The 21763-nt window shown below is 31.9% G+C and overlaps 1 protein-coding gene across 5 annotated transcripts in view; it reads left to right on the top strand.

Moving 5' to 3' along the window:
- Nucleotides 1-21763, top strand: part of LOC118198098 (DGAT1/2-independent enzyme synthesizing storage lipids-like) — a 177957-nt gene that overhangs the window by 142249 nt on the left and 13945 nt on the right. For all 5 annotated transcript variants that reach the window (XM_085825320.1, XM_085825321.1, XM_085825324.1 and 2 more), the window contains exons 7-8: nt 916-991; nt 2630-2693. In XM_085825320.1, coding sequence (XP_085681446.1) covers nt 916-991; nt 2630-2693 — 140 coding nt within the window. The remainder of the gene's footprint in view (nt 1-915; nt 992-2629; nt 2694-21763) is intronic.

The raw sequence follows: 21763 nt of genomic DNA, 5'->3' as shown, positions 1-21763 counted from the left end.
AAATGGTAATTAAATTTATGATGCTGTAAAATAAATGTCTCAGCTCAGATGTCCAAATGATTGATGAGAATATCTGCATGATCTTTTCTGCCATTTAAGATTATATGCTTTAAATTTTACTTGTTTTTGGAGTAAAGCATGCTGATAATTAGGTAATTTGTAAATTTCAAGTGATTGAACATTTTGATTATCTGCACCTCCTGATTTCAACAAAAGATATAATTTCTACATTTTTGGCATATTTTCAGATATATATGCAACAGTACCCAACCCATTCATGTAGGTATCACACAAATATTACAATGCACGTGGCTTTGCTTGCTCACTTTATCTGTTTTTTCAATGATCTGTAACCAATGATCTTCAACCAGCTGTAAAAATGCAAATATCATTCATGTGGATTTTTTTTATTTTTCTGGTTTTGTTTGTTTCATAAGATTCCTTGTTTCTTATAAAATGCTTGATTTTATTATTTATGAATAGAATGGTACTTATGAGCTATAAAAATAACCAAACAAATGCTTTTCATCAATTCGCAAAGTCCTTCCTTTTCATGGGATGCTAGTAATCAGAAATTACTGATGTAACAATAAAAGGAAAAGTAAGGATTGGCAGATTTAGTTTGGGTATGCTTAGGTATGCAAACTCTTTTCAAATACCATTATACTTTCTGGTGAATTCCTAGTATGAATATGAAAAGGAAGAAATATCTTTAGACATATTGTATAATTTTTTAGCATCCCATCTGAGTATATTAATTATTTATAATAATTTTAGATTGAGTTATACTAACCAGATTTATTATTTTTAGAAATCAGTTCTAAAGATATCAAATAGATATATATCTTAATGTGGAAATATTTTCTGAAATTTTTAATGATTACTTGTTTTAATTGTTATATTCCTTTCTTACAGAATGGTTACGGGGTATTTATGAAAAGACTCGTATTCCTCTTGTTCCTATTTATGGAGGATTCCCTGTTAAATTGAAGTATGTAGAGTAATTAAATTATGATTTTCTGAATATTAAAAAGTGTAAATAAAAAAATTTATTTCCATTACGTTATTTAGTTATACTAGCTGCTTATATTGTCAACCACCTAAAATAGTTATTATTAAATAAGAAAGTGTATATATATTATACATATACAAAACAATTTATATATATAATTATTTTAATGAATCCAGCCAGTCATTAATAATAATTGAAATATGCATTTATTGCTTTTAAGTTTCGATCTTTGATAATTAATAATAAAATAAATTTGAAAAAATTAAGTGTTATCTTATGCTCTGTTAAACAACAACACACTACCATTTCGAAGATAAAACTGTTATTCTTAATTCGGGCTGCAGTTACACATTTCTTTCAGATTGCTGAGTTTGTTTGTTAAATATGAAAGAAAAATATTTTGCCAAGTGACAACATGCTTTTTTATATTGATGACATTGATTAAATTTGAAAATATCTTACACTTTGCCCAGTGAATATATAAAACTTTTACACATGATCTTACATGATGTACTGCAGTAACGATGCAGTATACAGAGATTTTGATTAAGCAATAAATTTTGATCTGTGTTAATTTAGAATGGAAAAACTCAGTGTGTTTCTAGAGACAAGTAATTTTTTTTCTGTAAGAGCAAATACAGGGTGTTTACAAATGAATATTGCAGTTTTAAAAATTAATAAGAAAACTATGTTCTACCTTACCCATGTAAAACTGCACCAATAGCATTGACAGCTGTCCAAGTTTCTCATGCGCTGTCTGCTGTTTGCTTGCCATGCAGCTGCAGCTTCAGTTTTCAAGATGGCACCATGACAGGAAAATGTTTGAGGTGTCCAGATCTGTGGTTCCAGTGCAGCGTAAAGTTTGTGCACATTTTCTGTGCTGTGCTGTGAGATGGTGCACAGCCCATTTTTCTTCATACAAGAAACTGTAGTTGATGACTCATTTCTGGGAGAAACCTGGTTCTATGTTGGAAACCTGGTTGTTATCCTAGCTGAACACCAATTATGATGTTTACATTTTGTAACTGGATGTTGTGTCACCACATTTTCATAGGAGTACATGGAAGCTTCTTAATCGTTTTCTCAAGCAATGTTGGATTGCATGTGGTGCAACAACATACAACAACCTTCTTTCCTGCCCTCCGTTTGCCAGATTTAACACCATGCAATTTTTTTCTGTGGAGAGTTGTTAAAGACTGAGTTTGCCGCCAATGCCTGTGTCCCTTAAGGAAGTTTGCGATCAGATAAAGTATGCACACTGCAGACTGTCAGGGCAGATGTACCATACCAAGTACGTGAAGAATCTGATTAGCATGTAGATGTGTATCTTGTAACCAAGGGTGCATATATTGACAGATTGTGATTAATGCAACAGAAACTTGAACAGTTGCTGCTGGTTGTGCTGTAAGTTTTTAAACGCATCAATTTATTATTAATTTTTAAAACTGTACCATTCATTTACAAACACCCTATATTAGCTTGTTCATAAGGGAGACTGCTTTTTGTCCTTTCGAAAGGCAATGGGAAATTTTCAAAAATATATAAAAAGCTGCTTGTACAAGATTGCATTCTCTCTCAGATGTTGTAGTAATGATTTTACTTTTTTTCTGTAATTAGAACATTTGTGGGTCAGCCTGTACCTTATGATCCAGAAATAACTCCTGAAGAAATGGTTGAAAGGGTAAGTGTATTAAATATAATTTTAAGTGATACTCAATAATAAATAATTTCCTCAAATTCTATGCATAGAAATCTCTCATTTGTAAACAAAATTTTTTATGGTGATTTTATACCTCTTCATTTCATGTACGAATTTTACTTTATATTAATTCAAGAAAATGTATTATTATGATGGAATGCAAGAGTATCTAAAATCTAACTGATAACAAATGTTCATATCTTTCAAAATTAAATTTTAGTTTATTGTTCTAACTAGAGCTTTTAAAATAAGTGTCTTATTTGGCAAAGTTAAAGAATAATTGGGTATATATAGAAAAGGAATACGTGACTAATAAAATTTCAAGAAACTGAATATGAATGGCATGAAATATAAAGAAAAGCAAATGCTTTAAAAAGTTACATAGATAATATTTCTTGCAATGTACTTTCTTTAATTATATATATATATATATAATTAATATACATATTATAATATATATTATGTATCATATATATAATTAAAGAAATAATAAGTGTGTAAGATATAAAAATAAATAGAAAAATTTATTAACAAATTAAAACTTAATTGGGTCCTATTGTCAACAGACCTTTAAATTATTAATTTTCAATTTAAGTGCAACACGTTTAAGGCATCTGCAGTTTCCTTGCCGTGTCTGCATTGCTGTAAACTTTTCCCAACTGGTGCTCAGGATTAAGAGTGAATTTTGAGAAACATGAATGTAGCCTTTTGGCAATAGATGGCACTGACCGTCGCACCTGTTTTCTGACATCAGAATAATGGGTTCCTACCTTTGGCAGGATTCTCGCCGAAGTGAAAATGAAATTTTTTGCCAAAGAGAGTTGACGCTAATGACCCGGGTAATCATAACAAAACCGCATTAGGATTGAAATAACACAACCTCTTAAGCTATGAACAACATCTGGAATACTGGAGAGTGGAAAAGACTTCGTAGGAAGTCTTTTTCAAAGCAGAAAGGATATACATTCTGTGATCATCCTTCACTTGTGCAATGTTAAGCGCTGTAATGAATTAATACTTTCTATTCGTTCATTGCCTTCTGTAGATTTAGTAAATTTCATTTCCAATATTTAAAAACGCAGATTTGCTTTTCGATAAGTTATAAACTCTAAGATAACAATTATTAATAATCAAAGCTTTTTTGAAGGAAGTCCTTGTGTTGCATTGGTAATATTTTTATTCTTGTCCCATTTAGGAATTTTGATTTACCTATTGTGCATCGGACATTATAAAATTTTTACCACATTAAAAGTGGTAGGAACGATAAAATAAAAATATGACTCAATCATTCTATAGTCAAGTTTTTGTATGATAACTTAAGACAACCACCTCTTAAAATGGCAAGTCTTTCTGAAAATAAACATAAAACATTACTTTTAAACAATCATCTTCATAGAAAACCAAATATTTTAAATGTGTTGAAGATTGTCTTCGAAAGGCTATAATCTGTTCTGTAAATTTCTTCAATTTAAATTATATTCGGCATAGCTATAACACTTGCCGCCCAGGGCGGACCCTGAATGTGTCCATTTAGGTAGTCTTTGAATTTGCCTCTCTTCGTATAAGCAAATGACTGAATGTGAAAATGACATAGAGAAAAATAAATTAAAAATCTACCTTTACTTCTGAAAAAAATTTTAATTCCATCATTATAAAACTGTATTATTATTGTTATATTTGTTTGCATAGCCACCTATCACAGAGTACTATGCTGATAGTACAGAACTATTTCTTAAATGAAAAATTAATCATTTGTAGTTCTAAAATGATTTCTATTTAAAAAATTCTTATCACAATTAGAAACACAGCAATTGTGAAAAAAATTCTCAGCAGTAAAAAATTACATTATCTCAAGAACTGTGTTTTAGAACAAATAGCAAATTGTCAACAGGATTCACCTTCCACATTCCTGTTTCGTTTTCTTTAGCAATAATAACGAAAATAAAACTTTGAAACACTTCTCTCTAACTGAGGGAATTCTTTTTTATTAACTTTTTGATGGTCTTCAATGAGTTCAGCTCATATTCCATTTACGCACTGCAGTGGGTGCAAACAAACACAGCTCATATTACAAATTTACATCTGACAGATATCGCTCGTATTTGGAAGAAAAGAATTGCTTAATCTCGCTACTTCCCCCTAGTAGTATCTAGGTTTAATAAACCGAGATCACAGTTTAGTTGATATTCGTAATTTTCAAATTTTGAATGAATAAAAATTGTATAAGAGTGCATAGCTGTTGAAATCTCACAATGATACCTTTGGATACAGATCTACAGAAAAATTTATTTTTTTCTTAAATTAATTCCATACGATAATTCAGAATCGTATTTTTCTTTATTTGCTTGAAAGATCCACAGAACTAACCTTCATCAAATATTATTTCACATGAAATTGGCACCTCAAAATTATGTCGTTTGTGGCGAACCAGCCCCCTCTAGCTACGCTACTGTGTCTGACATCGCATGAATTAAAGAAATGAAGATAAAATTTTCGTGTATAATTAAAATCCTTAATTAACTTTATAAGAAAAATACAAACAAAAATGGAAGTAAATTATCTGAATAAAAATGTGTGTCTATAAATTATAAGACATGTGAATACATTGTAAATTTAAGTTCTGATTTCTGCATTTCAACTCTTATTTAGCACTTGGAAGTAGGTCTTACAATTTTTACTCGAATGGGAAAATTAAAACTCAGTTCTTTTTAAAATAGGAAATTTTGCTATGCCATGTGCTATAATACCTATGATAAGGAACTGGCTGATCAATTATCTATTGATATGCAATATACATCAACTTATGCACCATAAAGAGTACAAGTAGCAGTTGCAAATCATGTATTAGCTTTAAATTTTTACCAGTATTAAAACTATTGTTAAGATCCATCAGCGGCCTGCGGTAATATTGCTGAAAACAGCTAGATCGGCTCCAGTTCATATCCCGGTGAATGAGCTGTCTGTATGGGAGTTTTTCGTGGTCCCTCCCCCCAAGAAATAGAATTAACCTTTAAAAAATGAATTAAGAATTTTTAATCTTGCACACAGCCAATGCATGATAGTCTTTTAGTAATATAAGCTATTTAAGATTTCCTTTGTCAAATATTTTATATAGAATAATTTAACAAACTGGAAAAATGAAGTATCAGAAAAGACACTGAAAATTACCCCTGAATACTGGGAGTTCGATTCCAGCTGAATGGGTTAGCTGCATGGTTGGTTTTCAGGATTTTTCCCTTATGTTAGGTGAAATACGAATCACTTTCTCTTGGTAAGTCCTCCACAAAGGCATCTCTCTTACTAGGCAGATAGCCCTTGTGTGCTTTTCTATATCTGTATAACCTAACCTGAAAATTAAAGTATGATATCTCCTTATACAAATATCTCATTCATTTATAATCGTACGGAAGTACCATACAAAACTTTCTACACCACTAAAATTATTAGAATGTATTCCTTTTTAATACTAACAAAAGTGATGGTTGAAAATGATACAGCATTTTGAAAGGGAGCACTTTTTAAAGTAACTCTTTACCTAAACAAGCAGATTATTTTTTAATACTGTGTTCAATTGAAAACTTGTTCAAAATGCATTGTGTATGACCCTCTCAAAAGTCAGTAAACGTATGCAACCACTTGTAGCCCCTAACAAAAGTTCGTTTATTCATTCATTTCTCCCTTTTCCAAATTCGTCTCCATGTGACTGTTTTCTCTTTCAAAATTTAAAGCTATCTGCTGAAGGAGTTTTTATTTTGATAATGAACAGATTCAAAGAACTGAATCATGTGTGTTTAGGGGGAGACGTATCTGTGAGAATCTATCCGTTCGTTATCTAATCACGAACTTCCACGCTAGAGGTTTGTATTATTTCGAATAATATTCATCAATATCAGTTCTCAATATTGATGCTTTCCTTGTTAATTGCTCCAGGTTAATTTCTATGTTATGTGCTTTCCATGTTAATTGCCCAATTTTTACTCAAAGTGACATCATTAAAGATCATTAGTTCTAAAAGGATTCTTGACCAACTTATAAATCGCTTTCTATCTTTCACAACAATCTTTTCGATACCATAGAGAACTTAAACATATTTCAAAAACAGTTTGTGTTTTCAACTTAAAATTGCGGGCCTAATTTATTTAAGCTATATTTCAGCTATTAGGAATAACTATTTTAAATTTTAGACCAGAGTCTACCAAACGAAACAACATCATCTATCGCATCCACTTTGGTTTACCATGCAGTGCAATTCCTGCCGTCAGTTGCTGTCAATAGAAAGCTCACTTAGAAAGATTTATCCTTACTTTCCTCTTTTCCTGGATATTTTCTCCCAGGTATATTAATGATGTCTTATCTTCAAAACTATTAATAAATTTAAAACCATAACCCACGATTAGCCGAGTAGGTAAAATCATGGGACACTGGTAGTTTAACTGAAGTTCGAATTCCAGCGAAAGGGTTGGCTTTTCGTAATTCTCTCTGTATGTAATGTGAACATAAGCCTGCTTTCTTTAGAAAACTGTGTATAAGATTTCTTTTTTCCACTAATCCAGAGTTCCTTAAACTGTGGGTAGCGAACCCAATTGGGGTTGTGGAACCTACAGTAAGGGGTCGTAAAAAATTTAGCAATTCTGGTATTTCTTTAACTTATTATAATAATTTTACAATTACGAAATACTTTTAAATAATGTGCCTGAAAAAAAAAAAAAAAAAAAAAAAAAGAAAACGTTTTGAAGCATTCTTTTTATAATAGAAACTTTCATTTTACTTTAAAAATTAAAGTCAGTGACCTAAAACTGCTACAGTATATTACAGTACAAGTGAAGAAACTGATAGTTTCACTCGCACGTGTGTCGGATTTGTGCAATGTTTATGGGGTCCCGCAAAATGTTCGTAAATATTAGGGGGGGGGGGTCCCCATGCCCAAGTTTAAGAAACCCTGTCTAATCAAAACAAGTTATGTGCTTTCCTATATTCGACTAAAGAAATAAATTTCTATATCATTATCACATTAATTCATTCCGGTCCCAATGAAAATGCTACTTTCACCTTGGCTTAGCATCTTTCAGTATCAAAGTCATTCAAATTGAAGCTCAATTCATTACTTACAGATTATCTAAGTAAAACCTTCATTCATATTACTTCTCAAAAGTATGCATTATTGGTGAAATATGTTAAATATTGGTGCTGATTTCCATGTATTTAACTTTCTTTTTTTATATGTAATTTAACTAATTTTCATTGGTTATTCGTTCAAGGATTACGGTTTATCTCCATCTTTTTTCCTTCCTCCTTTCCACTCTTTTTTGTGTAACATGGTTGTATGGTTAAATTAACTTTTACGAGCATACAGAATGGAAATAACCTAGGATTTGAAGTCTGAAATCCTTTACGCTTTGTATTACTTACAGTGTTCTGGATCTGCCGCTGTGGGCCACTTTGGACTTTTGAGCAGATATGATTGTCTTAGTATCTATTTATTTCGATTTTAACTGAATAATTCCCCTGAATACGTGATGTATGACATGATGAAAAAGCGTTACTGATGCGTATCTGGGCGAGTGTTATGCATTAAATAATTTTTATTGTATTGTTATAAGTATTGGAGAGCTCGTTGTCTAATGACCTGTTGGTCAATGGCCTGGCATTTGTTTAATAATTAAAACAATTCTTAAGACCTGTTCGCAGCCAAACGTTAAAATAGCCAAAAAATTGCTAGATTGACCATTGCTCAAATTCTCAAAGAAATTCCTGCATGGGAGTTTTCGTGATTTTCCCCACGCATAATGTGGATACGAGCCAGTTCCACTTAGAAAGCCTCTCAGGAAGGCATTCCTTTCTTTAGGCAAACAGCTTTTGTATGCTTTGTCGTAACCAAAATAATCCAGTCCAAAGCAATGTTTAAAAGCTACAAACAGAACAAGAAATAGTTTCAATTAAAAATGCCAAGGTTTTAATTGCAATAACATTAATGAAGTTTAAAAAATTATTCTGAAACTATTACAAATTGTTCTTGTTAGCTTTTTGTTATTATGCCACCATATATTTTATATATGTTTTTCTTCCTTCGTCATGTCATCATCAATTACTCCAAATCCACGAAGCCGTAAAACGCAACAATATCTTTAAAAAAATCGATGATAATGTATGAAAATCATGTTCACATCTATTTACATCTAATATGTACAGCTACAAATCGAAATGATCATTGAAATTTAAGTAAGCATGATTAGCTAGGTAAAGACCTTTCATATTCTTTAGATGATTTACAATCAAAGAGCTGACAAGGCAGACAAAATACCCACAAAGTAAAGTTATTATCTGTTGTATATACATCGAAAACCTGCTCAGGTCTGCAGATGATCTACAACACAGGCGTGAAAAAATTCGCCAAATTTCCTACTTGGCGAAAGATGCAATGACGTTTCCGAAACCTTTAGGTTTGCAAAGTATTTGAATATAATGGATGTATATGCACATTTTGTGTTGTAGAAATAACATTTTGATGGATGAATCGTGTCATGGTGAATCTGCAAATGTTACTTTGTTTCCATTAATTAACCATTTTAATGCAGAAAAATTAAATGTTTCCCCAAAACGAAAACCGACTATCCTCCGAAATGGAGTTATGGCGCCCTCTATTTTTCAATATTGATACTAATTGAAAAAACGCTAAAAAAACAAAAGTCATATTCGGCAAAAATTTATTAATAACATGATAAAGTATGCTATTTTTTTTTTAATTCAGCAGAATTTTGAGGATGCATTCTATGTGGCAGCAGACTTTTTCAGTACGGCACTGCACTTTTTTGATTGATAATACATAATAATTGCATTTTTTTGATGAGATAATACAGGGCTAAATTTGCTTATGTTGAATGAATAGGCAGATATTTCTCAACAAACCGCCTTAAAACAAAGACTTTTCAACCTTAAATAGTACCACAACTGACTATGCATCCTCTTTCACCACTTTGCTTTCCTGCTGGCAACATGTCACTTAGCCCGTGCTAGCTTTACTCTATTGGTTAAGATGTAATTACGAATCTAAAATTATGGGGCACATTTAAGACCCTTGATGTTCTACCAATTAAAAAGATATGTGCTAAGAAATTTGCCATCCAAAAATAAATGATGTTCAACTACAAAACGAACCATGCTTCTTCCAAAATCTCATATAGTCATCCGCTACACCACAACAGGGTTCGTATGGTCCTTAAGAGTCCTTTAAAGTCCTTAAATTTTTTAAATCAATTTTTGGTCTTTAAAAGTCCTTAATTTTGACCAAAATCAGTAGGTCTGTAATTTTAATCATCTGAAATTTCTCTTTTTACGACTGACATTTTGAGTGTGAATTAGCATTTTGGAGGAATATTTTTGGCGATTCACTGATGTAAATGGTTATCTTTTGAATAGATTCATGGGTTATAATTTGTTTCTATTTCTAATATAAATGATGGGATACTCTAGTTTCTAAGCAAGAAGTGAAACAAAAATTTCAAAATTAATTTTTTTCTAATAAAGAGCTCTTAAACAACTTTTCGCTTTTGGGGTTTGTGAATTCTTTTATTAAATGGTTCTAAATTTGACAACTTGTCAACATTTTGGCGATTTTAAAATCAGTTTCTATAGAAAAATTTTAATTCCGAGATCTGAGAATTTTTCGGTGACTTTTTAAAACATCTTAACATTAATAAATTAAGCTTAGCATGAAATCTATTATAACAAATTATATTATTATTATAAATCTATTATAACAACATTACTGTCGTTTAAACACTGACGTATAAATTGTAAATAAATTTAAATTATTATTCTAAGAAGTTTTTTCTAAAATTTATCTAGAAGAAAAGAATTAAGTAAACAGTACTGCAAATTAATATAATCAATCAGGCCCCTCAATAAATAAAAGCTTATTTTTTTAACCAAAAATAAAAAATTGGGATGCAAAAGTTTGTGTAATATAGTACTTGGAAATATCTGAACACATAATTAATTAGAAACGTATAATTAAATTAATAACAAGCTAATTAACAGCAAAATTAAGCTTAATTTCCTTCAATCTAAAACAAGCAATCGATCAGGAGCTCTGCATAATTTTACGTAGATTTCCGCATAAAATGAATATTTGCATTTGTGAAACAAATGAATAATGTACTGATAGTCAACAGGAATTAAATGTGGTTAAAAGTATGACTATTTGTCAGAAAGTATGCCAAGTTACCATAGTTAGAGAAATTGAATGATTAGAGAAAACTCATAAAGTTAAGCGCTACAGTGTGAAGAGAAAATTTTAGAATAAACATATTAAGAAAATTAGATGGAGAAATAATCCTTAATTTATTTATATCCAATATAAACTCTATGCTTTTGGAAAATGTTACATATAATTTGCACCGAGGTATCAATCACCGAAACCGATTTAATTTATTTCCTTATTTTTTATTATTAGAGTGATTTGTAAAAAGATATGCTAAGGAGAAAATTTTTGCAATATTTTTAAAGAATAAATTAAAAAAGTATTTTTACTTCATGAACTGAAATTTTTATGCTACATTTTTACACAGTAAATAAGTGAAAAAAAAGAGCTGAGAGATCACTGGGACTAGAAACTCGGGTCGAACTACCAATGTTTAGTAACTTTTCCGCTTGATCATAAGACTTTTTGAAATTAGGCTGAACAATATATTAAAGAAAATAGAAGATACAGCACACATAAGAACAAAAGTGGGCTGAATTAGAGATTTACATGTTTAATGAATGAGTTAAACTTACCTGTATGCCATTATGAAATATTACAGGGTTCGTACGGTCCTTAAGATTCCCTAAAAGTCCTTAGATTTTTGGAATTGATTTTTGGTCCTTAAAAGTCCTTAATTTTGCCCAAAATCAGCAGAAGGTACTTAATTTTAATCATCTGAAATTTTTGTCTGTTTTTACGACTGCCATTTTGAGTGGGAATTAGCATTTTGGAGGAATATTTTTGGCGATTCACTGACGTGTATGCTAGAAGTGAAACATAAGCATTTCGAAATTCATTTTTTCTAACAAAAAGCTCTTAAAAACTTTTCGCTTTTGAGAATATGAATGCTTGTATTAAATGGTTCTAAATTTGGCGAAGAAAGAGTACTTACAGCAATTTTGCCGATTTAAGATCAGTTTCTTTAGAAAATTTTTAATTCTGAGATCTGAGAATTTTTCGATGATTTTTTTTACATCGTAACGGTGATTAATTTCATTAAAATAATGGTAAAATATTGAAATTATATTTAGAAAATAACATTAAAATAAAATATTTTTATTTTTCGCTGTCATATTATAAAGTTTCATTTTGGCAACTTATTATACAATATTTTAAATCTGAAAAATAAAGAATGTATAATGCTATAAAGTACAATTTACGAAACAGCTCTTAGCAAAAGCAAAATTAGCTATGTAATTTAGAATTTTTCATAGTAAGAGTTTTTCCCATGTAATTGTCTTAGAATATTCAAAATTCTTAGAATGTGCATCAGTTTTCTCTATAAAATTAATTTTACAATCCCCCCCATTTTTTTCCAAAATATTTATGGCTTTTTGCTATTACAGAAATGGTAGGGGTGATTTTTCTTTAGGATTTTAGACATTGCAGCTTGGAAAGCTTAGAAGGATATGAAGGCAAGATTTACAGACCCACGATTCTAGAAGATTCGAGAAATATGTGATAAAATGTCTCCATGGTATCAACATATCAAGATGCAATGGATGCGTTTTACAGAAAGTTTGTGATGAATTTCTTACTTTTTGGAGAATGTCTGGAAGAACAATGGAAACATAATATTTGAATGTTTTACTCCTGATACTAGAATCTTTTTTCTTAACATGTTTATCTTCCATTTATTTTCTCTACTTTTCACTAGACAAAAGCATGGAAAATATCAAAAATGCTTCTAATCTTATCACTTGGGCAGGCATTATAGAAAGAGATTTTTTTATTAATAAAGAAATTGAAAACTTACAGTTTAAAAGACTCATGTAACATGTCTAAATGCATCGTACACAGAGCTGGTGCTATGCATTTTCCCACCTAATGCAGTCTCTGTGTATCCTAAATTCTGCTGCCTAGTGCCTATCTAAATTCTGCTTCCAATGCCTGTTCTAAATTCTAAAAGTTTTGCCATTTCTAGATTTTGTTGTTCTGTGTGACACTAAATTTTAAAATTTCTGCCACACCAGCTCTGTAACCGGCCTTTACCATATATGTTTCATAGTTCTTCTGAATGTTCATATTACTAAAGAAATAAAATTAGCCGCTTTTTCTGTACATTCTAAATGCATTTAGTGTTTTTTAGAATAACAGAAATCCTTCATTAAATCAAAAAATTCTAAAATTAAAAGGAAACATGTTGAAAGAAACCAAATACATAAAGAAAATTATTCTCAAAGATATGTGCAGTTATTACAGTCAAAAGTCGTTAATCCGGACTCGTCGGGACTTCGGCGATTCCAGATTATTGATTTTTCCGGATTGTAGATTATCAGTTTAAATCTGGTAAGATGGCATGCAGAAATTACAAAATTAAAAATATGAAACCGTAATTTATGAAATAAAGAACAATTATGATCTAAAGGGTATCAAAATTTACAAAAAGAAAAAGCTTAATATTTATTTGTTTACTTTATTAAACATTTCCTTCAATGTGACTTGCTTCGTTTCATGTGATAATACTTTCTCTTTAATTCTATTAAACAGACATAATTTCTTGTTTAGTTACAAAGTTCCGCTGTTCAAGTCCTATAATTGCTTTGTTGAGAATACCAACTAATTTGTTAATCGAAATGTTTTCGTTTTCAATAACCTCTGGGTCACTTTCTTCACTATCGGAAGCGAATTATAACAGCGAGGAACTTGATTTAAATCATATCAAAGACGGAGTAGATTGAGATGAAATACTACACTTAGTACGGAATTATAAACCAAATAAAATAAAAACATCTGCTCTGAAGATAAGGATAGTGCTGACAGATCAACTTCCAATCCGCAGCGTGAAATTGATAAACAGATTTCGGATTTCGAAACATACTTTCGCTTTGTAGATACAAATTACATATTAGTAAATATATATCGGAAATTCTATTTGACATAATCTTTCTAATCTATCATAATTTAATAATGACGTTTCTGCCCCCCCCTTCTGCCGCAGCGTGAAATTGATAAACAGATTTCGGATTTCAAAACATACTTTCGCTTTGTAGTAAATATATATCGGAAATTCTATTTGACATAATCGAAAGTTCAAGCTTACTTTTATAAAATTGCTCTAACAGTCTGCAAAAAATAATAAGCCGGATCCAATTCGAAGATTAAGGAACAATGCAATCTGCAACATTAACTGAATTAGATAACTTTAGCTTAGCGTATAACTTCGTTACACATTAAACACGCATGCGCACAAACATATTCGCAGCTTTAATGGTCTTATGCGCTCTCGTAAATGCCTGTGCGCATGCGTGAACGCGATGCATGCGCAGAAAGTTTGTAGCTTTGAGGTACGGATTATAGATCATTCCGGATTATGGGTGTCCGAATTAACGACTTTTGACTGTATTATGTAAACTACCCAATTGTTTATGATTTCAGCCTTTACTATAACTTCCCATTTCTGTTTCATCATATGATAGAGTTACTGAGCCAGATTAAATTAAAATTAAACTGTATAATCTTTGACCACTAGTCCACATTTTTAGTTTGAATTTGACTGTTCTTGTTTAATTACGTCACCGTGAGCAGTAATTGACTTTGTTAGCATCAGAACATGCCATTATGTTCTTTGTCTGATATTGTAGTTACTTTCAGACACAGTGATAATTTGCTTCATGTCTATCGGGGGGGGGGACTATTTAACTTTTACCTGATCAAGTAAACCCTCATAGGTACATTGTGGAGAGGTTGGCAAGTTAGGAGATAAAGCACACAGAAACTAGCGATTGCCAAATCCTGGGTGTGGAGAACCATCATCCAACACCCTTTTAGTTCGTGCGCCATTATAGAGACATTGGGTATTTTTGAAAACAGGAAAGATGAAAAAATAATAACACCTTCGCCTGGAATCGAACTGCAGACCTCTGGAATACCGGCTCAATGTGCAAACCACTAGAAGAAGGTGGGAGAAATACCTTATATGCTTCAAATTAAAATGATGGATAAATATTTTGTTGAGTGTTGTTGTATGTGTAATTTTCCAAATATCGTTTAAGAATCAATGTCAAAAATTACATGTATTTTAAACTGCAAAATTTTATTAGATTTTGATTTTAATAGGGCTTTTTTTAACAAATATTGTTAAAAAATAAAATTTAATAGTGGCCATGTAAATCCATAATGACTAAGGTTATCTAATTGCCTAATTTAATTATTTATAACTAACTACTTACCCTTAAAAATTATCTCTATATATTAAAGCTAGTTATGGCTTTTCATTAATACTGACTGTGGTCACAAGATAAAACACAAAAATGTAAAAATTCAAGTAAAACTTATTCTTTGCATCTACTGAGACTTATAACATACATCAAACAACTTATCACCTCTGGTGCTTTAATGGCTTATTGGAACCTTAAAGTATATTAACTGGGTTACAACCCCTGGAACTCTACACAAAGCTATGATGACACTAACTGCATTAAGCAGAGCCTGACTAACTTTCAACACTTGCTAACTGTGTCTACATCAGGCCTTTCAGGTTTGTTCTCATCAGCAGATCTCTCTATAGACAAGCAGCAGAGGGATAACATTCAGTCATTATGATCTCACTTCTCCTTTTAACTTATGCCATTTGACATAAAATCTCCCTATTATTTGCTAAACCTCTAGACTGAGAAAGTATGTGATATACTTTCTCAGTCTAGAGGCTAACTATTAGTAAAAGGCATAAAGCTAACTATTAGTAAAACGTAAATGTCACATATCTTCTTTCAAATATGTCCAACTATTATAAGTGTAAAATATTTAATGCTACTTGATAAACTGCATGAAGTTTATTTTATTCTCAAACTTATTAATAATTATGTTAGTTAATTCATGTTTAGTAATAATGCATACTACTTAGGGATCTATTTTAAAAAGGCAGCACTAAACAATCTCGTGAAATGAAATAACAAAGCTCAGAAAATACAACATGAATCGGGAACTTGAACAAAGAATTGAGTGAATCGTCTGCTTTTTTACCTCGATGCAGATTAGAGGGGAAAAAAAACTTATATTATTTTTTTATTTTTTAAACTTTTTTATATCAATAATGTGGTATTTCCATTTTGAGTCATTGTTATCTGGTAAGTATTTTTTTCTTCGATATTTCGTACTCAATGTTGCGGTTTCCGGAACCTATAAACTGAATGTTTATATTCTGAGAGGCAACGCGGATTTCAGGAGTTGGCGGATTTTCTGTATTTGACTGTATTATGTAGCTGTACAATAATAAAATATGATTTTGTTTTTATAACTGGTAAATATGTATTTTAATAGAATTTTATAACTGTATTAGAAGCATTTTGATTTTATACTTATTATGGAAGATTTTTCACATGACTGCAAGAATTTCAAAGTGATCTTGCAGCCACCTCAAGAACCTGACATATTTATATTTTAGAGACTTCTTCTAGCTTCTTCTTTATATCATTTATCAAGTATCTTTTATTAAATAGTTTTATCATTTATTAAGTAGTATTAACTTCATATTATTCCTAATATCATTTATTATTTTACCATTCTTTCCATTTATTATTTTTACCATATACTGTATATTTTCTTTATATTATTTACCATGTATGTAAAATTGTGTGGCAGTGATTAGCATGGTTGGCATTATACCAGTTGAGAAGGTTTGTGCTAAGAAAGTTGCCGTCCAAAAATAAATGATATTCATTTACCAAGCTGGCCGTGCTTCTCTCAGAATTCTGTTGGCCGGAAATTACGGTGCATACTCTTAGATTTCTTCTCAGTCAGATAAAAAGTTATTGATCATTTTCTGTTAGTTGAATTGCAACATCACATGTGAGGAGAACATTATTTCTGAATACAAGGATCTTTATATTTTGTAACCTACTTTCTTTGTTTTTTGTGTTGATTATTTATTAATAAGGCACATCATTAATTTCTGGGCAGTTCTTAGGAAGTTGACAGAAGATGATTTGTATTGATTGCATTTTTTCCTCACTAAGAATGCATACTGCAGTTCTGCGGCTTTCATTCTATTCTGAGTTTGATTGAATAGTTGTAATGGATAGCAGTCCTCCTTTAAGAATATCTTTCATTTCGTGGCTTTATAGAGTTGATCTAATTTCAAGTGGTAGAAAACTAAATTCATGGAACATTGGTCATTTTATGGTAATTTCCTAGCAGGGTTTACAGCATGGCAGGTTTTCCTCCTGCTAAAATGTCACTTTCTCATGGATATTGTTCCATGAAAGCATTTACCTTATTAGTTAGTTACTAGGCAGGATAGCCCTCGAGGCTTTGCCGTAATTAAATAACCTAACCTAACTTTATTAGTTAGACAACCTGGAACAAACTCTTATTTGTGGAATTTTGATGTATGTTTCAGGAAGTTTTGACTGATTGTGGCAATATACTGTATATTTACGATTATAGGCAGGAAAGGAATAGTTTTGAAGGCAGTGACTGTGACTTCTCTGAAATCCAATGTAACCATTTATGCCAACTACTGTAGAAAGTGATCAATATTTCTTGAAGATAAAAAAGTACTGGTATTGATCATCACCCTTCTAAGATTAATATCTCCACAGAAAATTGAAATTGTCCTGAACAACTTTGTGGTCGTTTAAAAAAATATGCATACAAAAAATATAAAACATTCCATAATACTGCACAAACACCAGAATAGGATGATGAATTATGTTTATGAATTATTGCTGTTATTGTTTCATTTGAAGTAAAATGTGAATAAACCACTTAACTGTGAACTCAAAATATGCTAAATTTAATTTCATCAAAGTGTGTTATAAAATAATTTCCTCACTTTGTCTTCTGAGTAAATAGTTGTAGCTACTTTGTTATAATTAAGAAAAGAGTCTAATCAGGTAGACCTTTCAGATTAGGCAATTCCAGTTTTCAACATCGACTTTAGCAAAAGTGAAAGCATAAATTTTATTCAGTCTTATTGGGAAGACAAAAAAGAGAATCAACGAGAAAAATATTTCTTTAGGTCAGCGTTTCTCAATTTGTGGTCCATGGATCAAAAGTTGTCTTTCAACCCTGCCCTTGTTGTCCTTGATTTCCAAAAAAAGACAAAAATAAAACTTATAATTGCATATGCCATACTGAAAATCCCAGAGTGTGAAAATTCCACATGGCAATTGTCTATAACTTTTTCTTCCACAAATTAAGTGCATATATCACATTATAGCTGAAAATCCCACAGTGTGAAAATTCCATGTGACAGTCATGTATCATTTTCTCCTAACACTGACATTTTGTTAAATTTATTGCCAGTTACCATACCTATGGACTTTAACTACCAAAAAAAGGTGGGCATTTACAGCACTAAGAACTGTGGTGGTTCTTGTTATCCCACAGGCACTTCACTTGTGCCCCAGCCAGAGACTATCTTAGTTCATCATAGAAGTTATGAACTCTCTTCTTATGTACAATGTACTCTCGATTATGCAGGTACAGATTATTCAGTTTACAGATTATCCATGCTTGGTGGTGTCCACTCACACCCACACTCATGTGCGTAAAAACCAAACACATGCAAAATTTTATCGGCAAATGTTAGTGGTTTAATCTAGCCGATGGATCGAGGTGCAACATTATCAGTGAAACTACTTAGCCATTTTGGTCTTCTTATAGCTGTTGCTAAGGAAGATTATGATTAAATAAAGTTATGGGAAAAGTTGACTGTATTGGAAGGCATATACATGGAGTATCAAAAGCAAAAAATAAAAACACTGGTTCAATGATGGAGAAAGGTTCTTTTTAATACAGAAATCAGAGATTTATCTAATTGTTAAAAGTTGTATGCTCAAAAAAATGAAAAGTAAAATTCTTCAAAAATGTCAATTGGGAAAATATTAAGAATGATTTGATAGTTATTCAACTGAGCAGAGCTTTCAGTGCCTTGAATGATGCAACTATTTCAAGTGTTATAAAAACAGAAGGGGGCGAGAGTAATTCTGAAAATACAAGTGTAGAAAATACTGACAATTAAATTAGCCCTTGGACAGCAGTGACTTCTGTTAAAATTCTGTTAGACTTCATCAAAGGGGATACGAATACCATGATAAAATAACACTTTGAAAAATATGCAGTGAAATTCCACAAATACTTAAAAGTCTCAAAAACAGACAAAACTGATTGATTTTTCAAAGAAAATAGCATGATATGCATGAAAATTGATGGTTTGGATTATTTATTTTACAAATGCCAAACATTAGCGCTTGAGCCATTAGTCAGGGGCCATCCAGTACTTTTTAACAATGTCCTCATACTGAGAAAGTGCAGTAAAGTTATTTAAATGTTAAAAAATCATAGGCTGGTTGCTACATAGTTTACAAATTGCAGTTAGAGGAATCCACCACTGCAATTCTGTAGAGGTGGCAAACAGTCATGTCCAGTCAGATGTCTAAATAGAGCTACCACTGTCTTTCTTGGAAAACTGGGAATGAAAGTTCTCTCTTTCCCCAGAATCCCCCATATCTTATCCATAGCACATTGATCTTAAGAATTTTCTTAAGAGTCAGGTTAACAACAACTTGGTAATATGAAAAAGAAAGCGTTTGATTAATGCTTGTGTTATCAAAGCTCCTTTCTTAATTAATGTATCAGCTTTTTCATCTCCCATAATTCCACAGTGGACTGGAATCCACTGGAGAGAAATTCTGTGTGCCATTGCCATAAATTAAGACCTACAGTCTAAGAATCTTTGGAAACTATTTTGATTATTCAGAAAAGCTTTGAAGTGCACTTTTGGAATCTGACAATATGCCTTTACGAAAGAGTGGCTATGAATCAACAAACTTGTTGAAGAGCCACAGCAGTGGCTTCAATTTCCCCATCAAAGGCAGTAGGAAGAGGACCCATTGGTAAGTAGAAACTGAAAAGTCCGCTATGGATACCTGCTCCTGCACTGCTCTCTCTCTAACTTAAAGCCATCAATCAGAATAGACACACAGCCACTCATTTTGAGGATAGCAAACCCCAGTAGTCTCCATTACAATAGATCTTAATTGTGGATTGCTGAATTTCTTTTTAACAACTCTTTGTATAAAAATCAGGATTTATATATTAAAATTCAAGTTCCAGGGACAATGGGGAGGAGGTAAAATTAGATAATTTTAGCTCAATTCCAAAGCATCAGGTTCTCTCTGAATAGCCTACATAAAGTCAATTTGAGTTTTAAGATTTCTAGAAATTTCATTATTATAATTCCTCTAAAAAAGAGTGGACAAACGCACAAGCTTCTGGTATAATAGGATCGCTTGTTTCTGAATAAAATCATGAACAGGTTCCAAATCAGTTAAAAGCTTCATAGCAAAAGTATGTGCTGCATTGCAAGAATAGGTATCTCACTGCCCCGATAATTATGCATAACACTTGGTTCTGAGGATCTGGGCTACATTCTCCTGAGTCATGATGAGGATCTCACTATAATAACCAATAATTGGTTGAATTGTTGGAGGCATTTCACATTCAAAAAAAGTCTTTTTGTTCTGGTTAACGACCCTAATTCCAATTCATCTTTGCCTTCAGCCTTAAAGGAAATTATGTTTTAGTTCTCATTTCATCAACAGATGGTGCCAATATTTTAACTATTGTCCAACCATTCTTATCTTATGTCGTTCCTTTGCACTTTGGCTGCTGAGGATGATGGTTTGGTATAACCATCAAAACTAGTCCTGTGAAAATTTAAAAATATAATGCTGATTTTTGTTGTTTAACTTCTAATTTAATACTTGTTCGGCATGTTAATCTGGGCCCACCAGCGGCCGAGCGGTAAAGACACTGAACACTGGTAGTTCGGTCTGAGGTTTGAATCCCGCGAACGGGCTGGCTGCATGGGCGTTTTCGTGGTTTTCCCCATGTGTAACGTGTATACGAGCCAGTTTCCCTTAGAAAGTCCTCCACGAAGGCATCCCTCCCTTTAGGCAGATAGCCCTCGTGTGCTTTGCCATAATAATCCACTAAATATCTGGATATATATTAGCTGGGCCTGGACTTTTCCCCATTTTTAGGAAATTAATAACTTCTAGTTCCAAAATGTCAAATTCTTTATTAAAAATCTCTTGTCCAGTTCCCATAATCATATGGGAGACCTTCATCAATTTCTTCATTAGCTTTTAGGCCCACTATTGGCTATGCAGTAAAGACGCTGAACACTGGTAGTTCGATCTGAGGTTTGAATCCTGCAAACGGGCTGGCTGCATGGGCATTTTCGTGGTTTTCCCTATGTGTAACATATATACGAGCCAGTTTCCCTTAGAAAGTTCTCCACGAAGGCATCCCTCCCTTTAGGCAGATAGCCCTCATGTGCTTTTCCATAATAAAAAAATCCATTCCTTCATTAGCTTTTCACCTCTCTTAAGTTTACTACTCAGGTGCTGATTAGAAGCTTAAAAATTCACAAAAGCATTAGAAATAGCCTTGTCAAATTTTAAAGCCTTTCTTTAAAATATGATTAGCACCTTTCGAGAAAGGGGGTAATCACGTTTCAATTTATACAATTTTTAAAATTTTACCACTGTCTTTATGATTGTCAATAATATTTATAAAAATATTAAAACTCTTGTGCATTGCGAAATTGATTTCTTCATGGAAAAATACAATACTCTTTCTGCAATTTCTGACGTCTTCTGGGTTTTTGGAATTTTCAGCCTTGGTATCGGCTTGAACTGACTGTTCCTTTAACAGAGTAAGTTGATCATTCCAAAAAGGTTTGAAGTTTTATTGTTTACCACTAGGTATCCAACATTTAGCCACAGTTGAAATGGTCTTGCAAAAATACGACAAGGAGGAATCTACATTTTTTTTCCCTATAGTTTTTTGCCTACTAGAA

The sequence above is a fragment of the Stegodyphus dumicola genome, chromosome 10, assembly GCF_044657685.1.
Source record: "Stegodyphus dumicola isolate Sdum_Otavi_A_Nest chromosome 10, ASM4465768v1".
NCBI classification, from domain to species: Eukaryota; Metazoa; Arthropoda; class Arachnida; order Araneae; family Eresidae; genus Stegodyphus; species Stegodyphus dumicola.
This window is presented reverse-complemented; position numbering and strand designations above follow the sequence as displayed.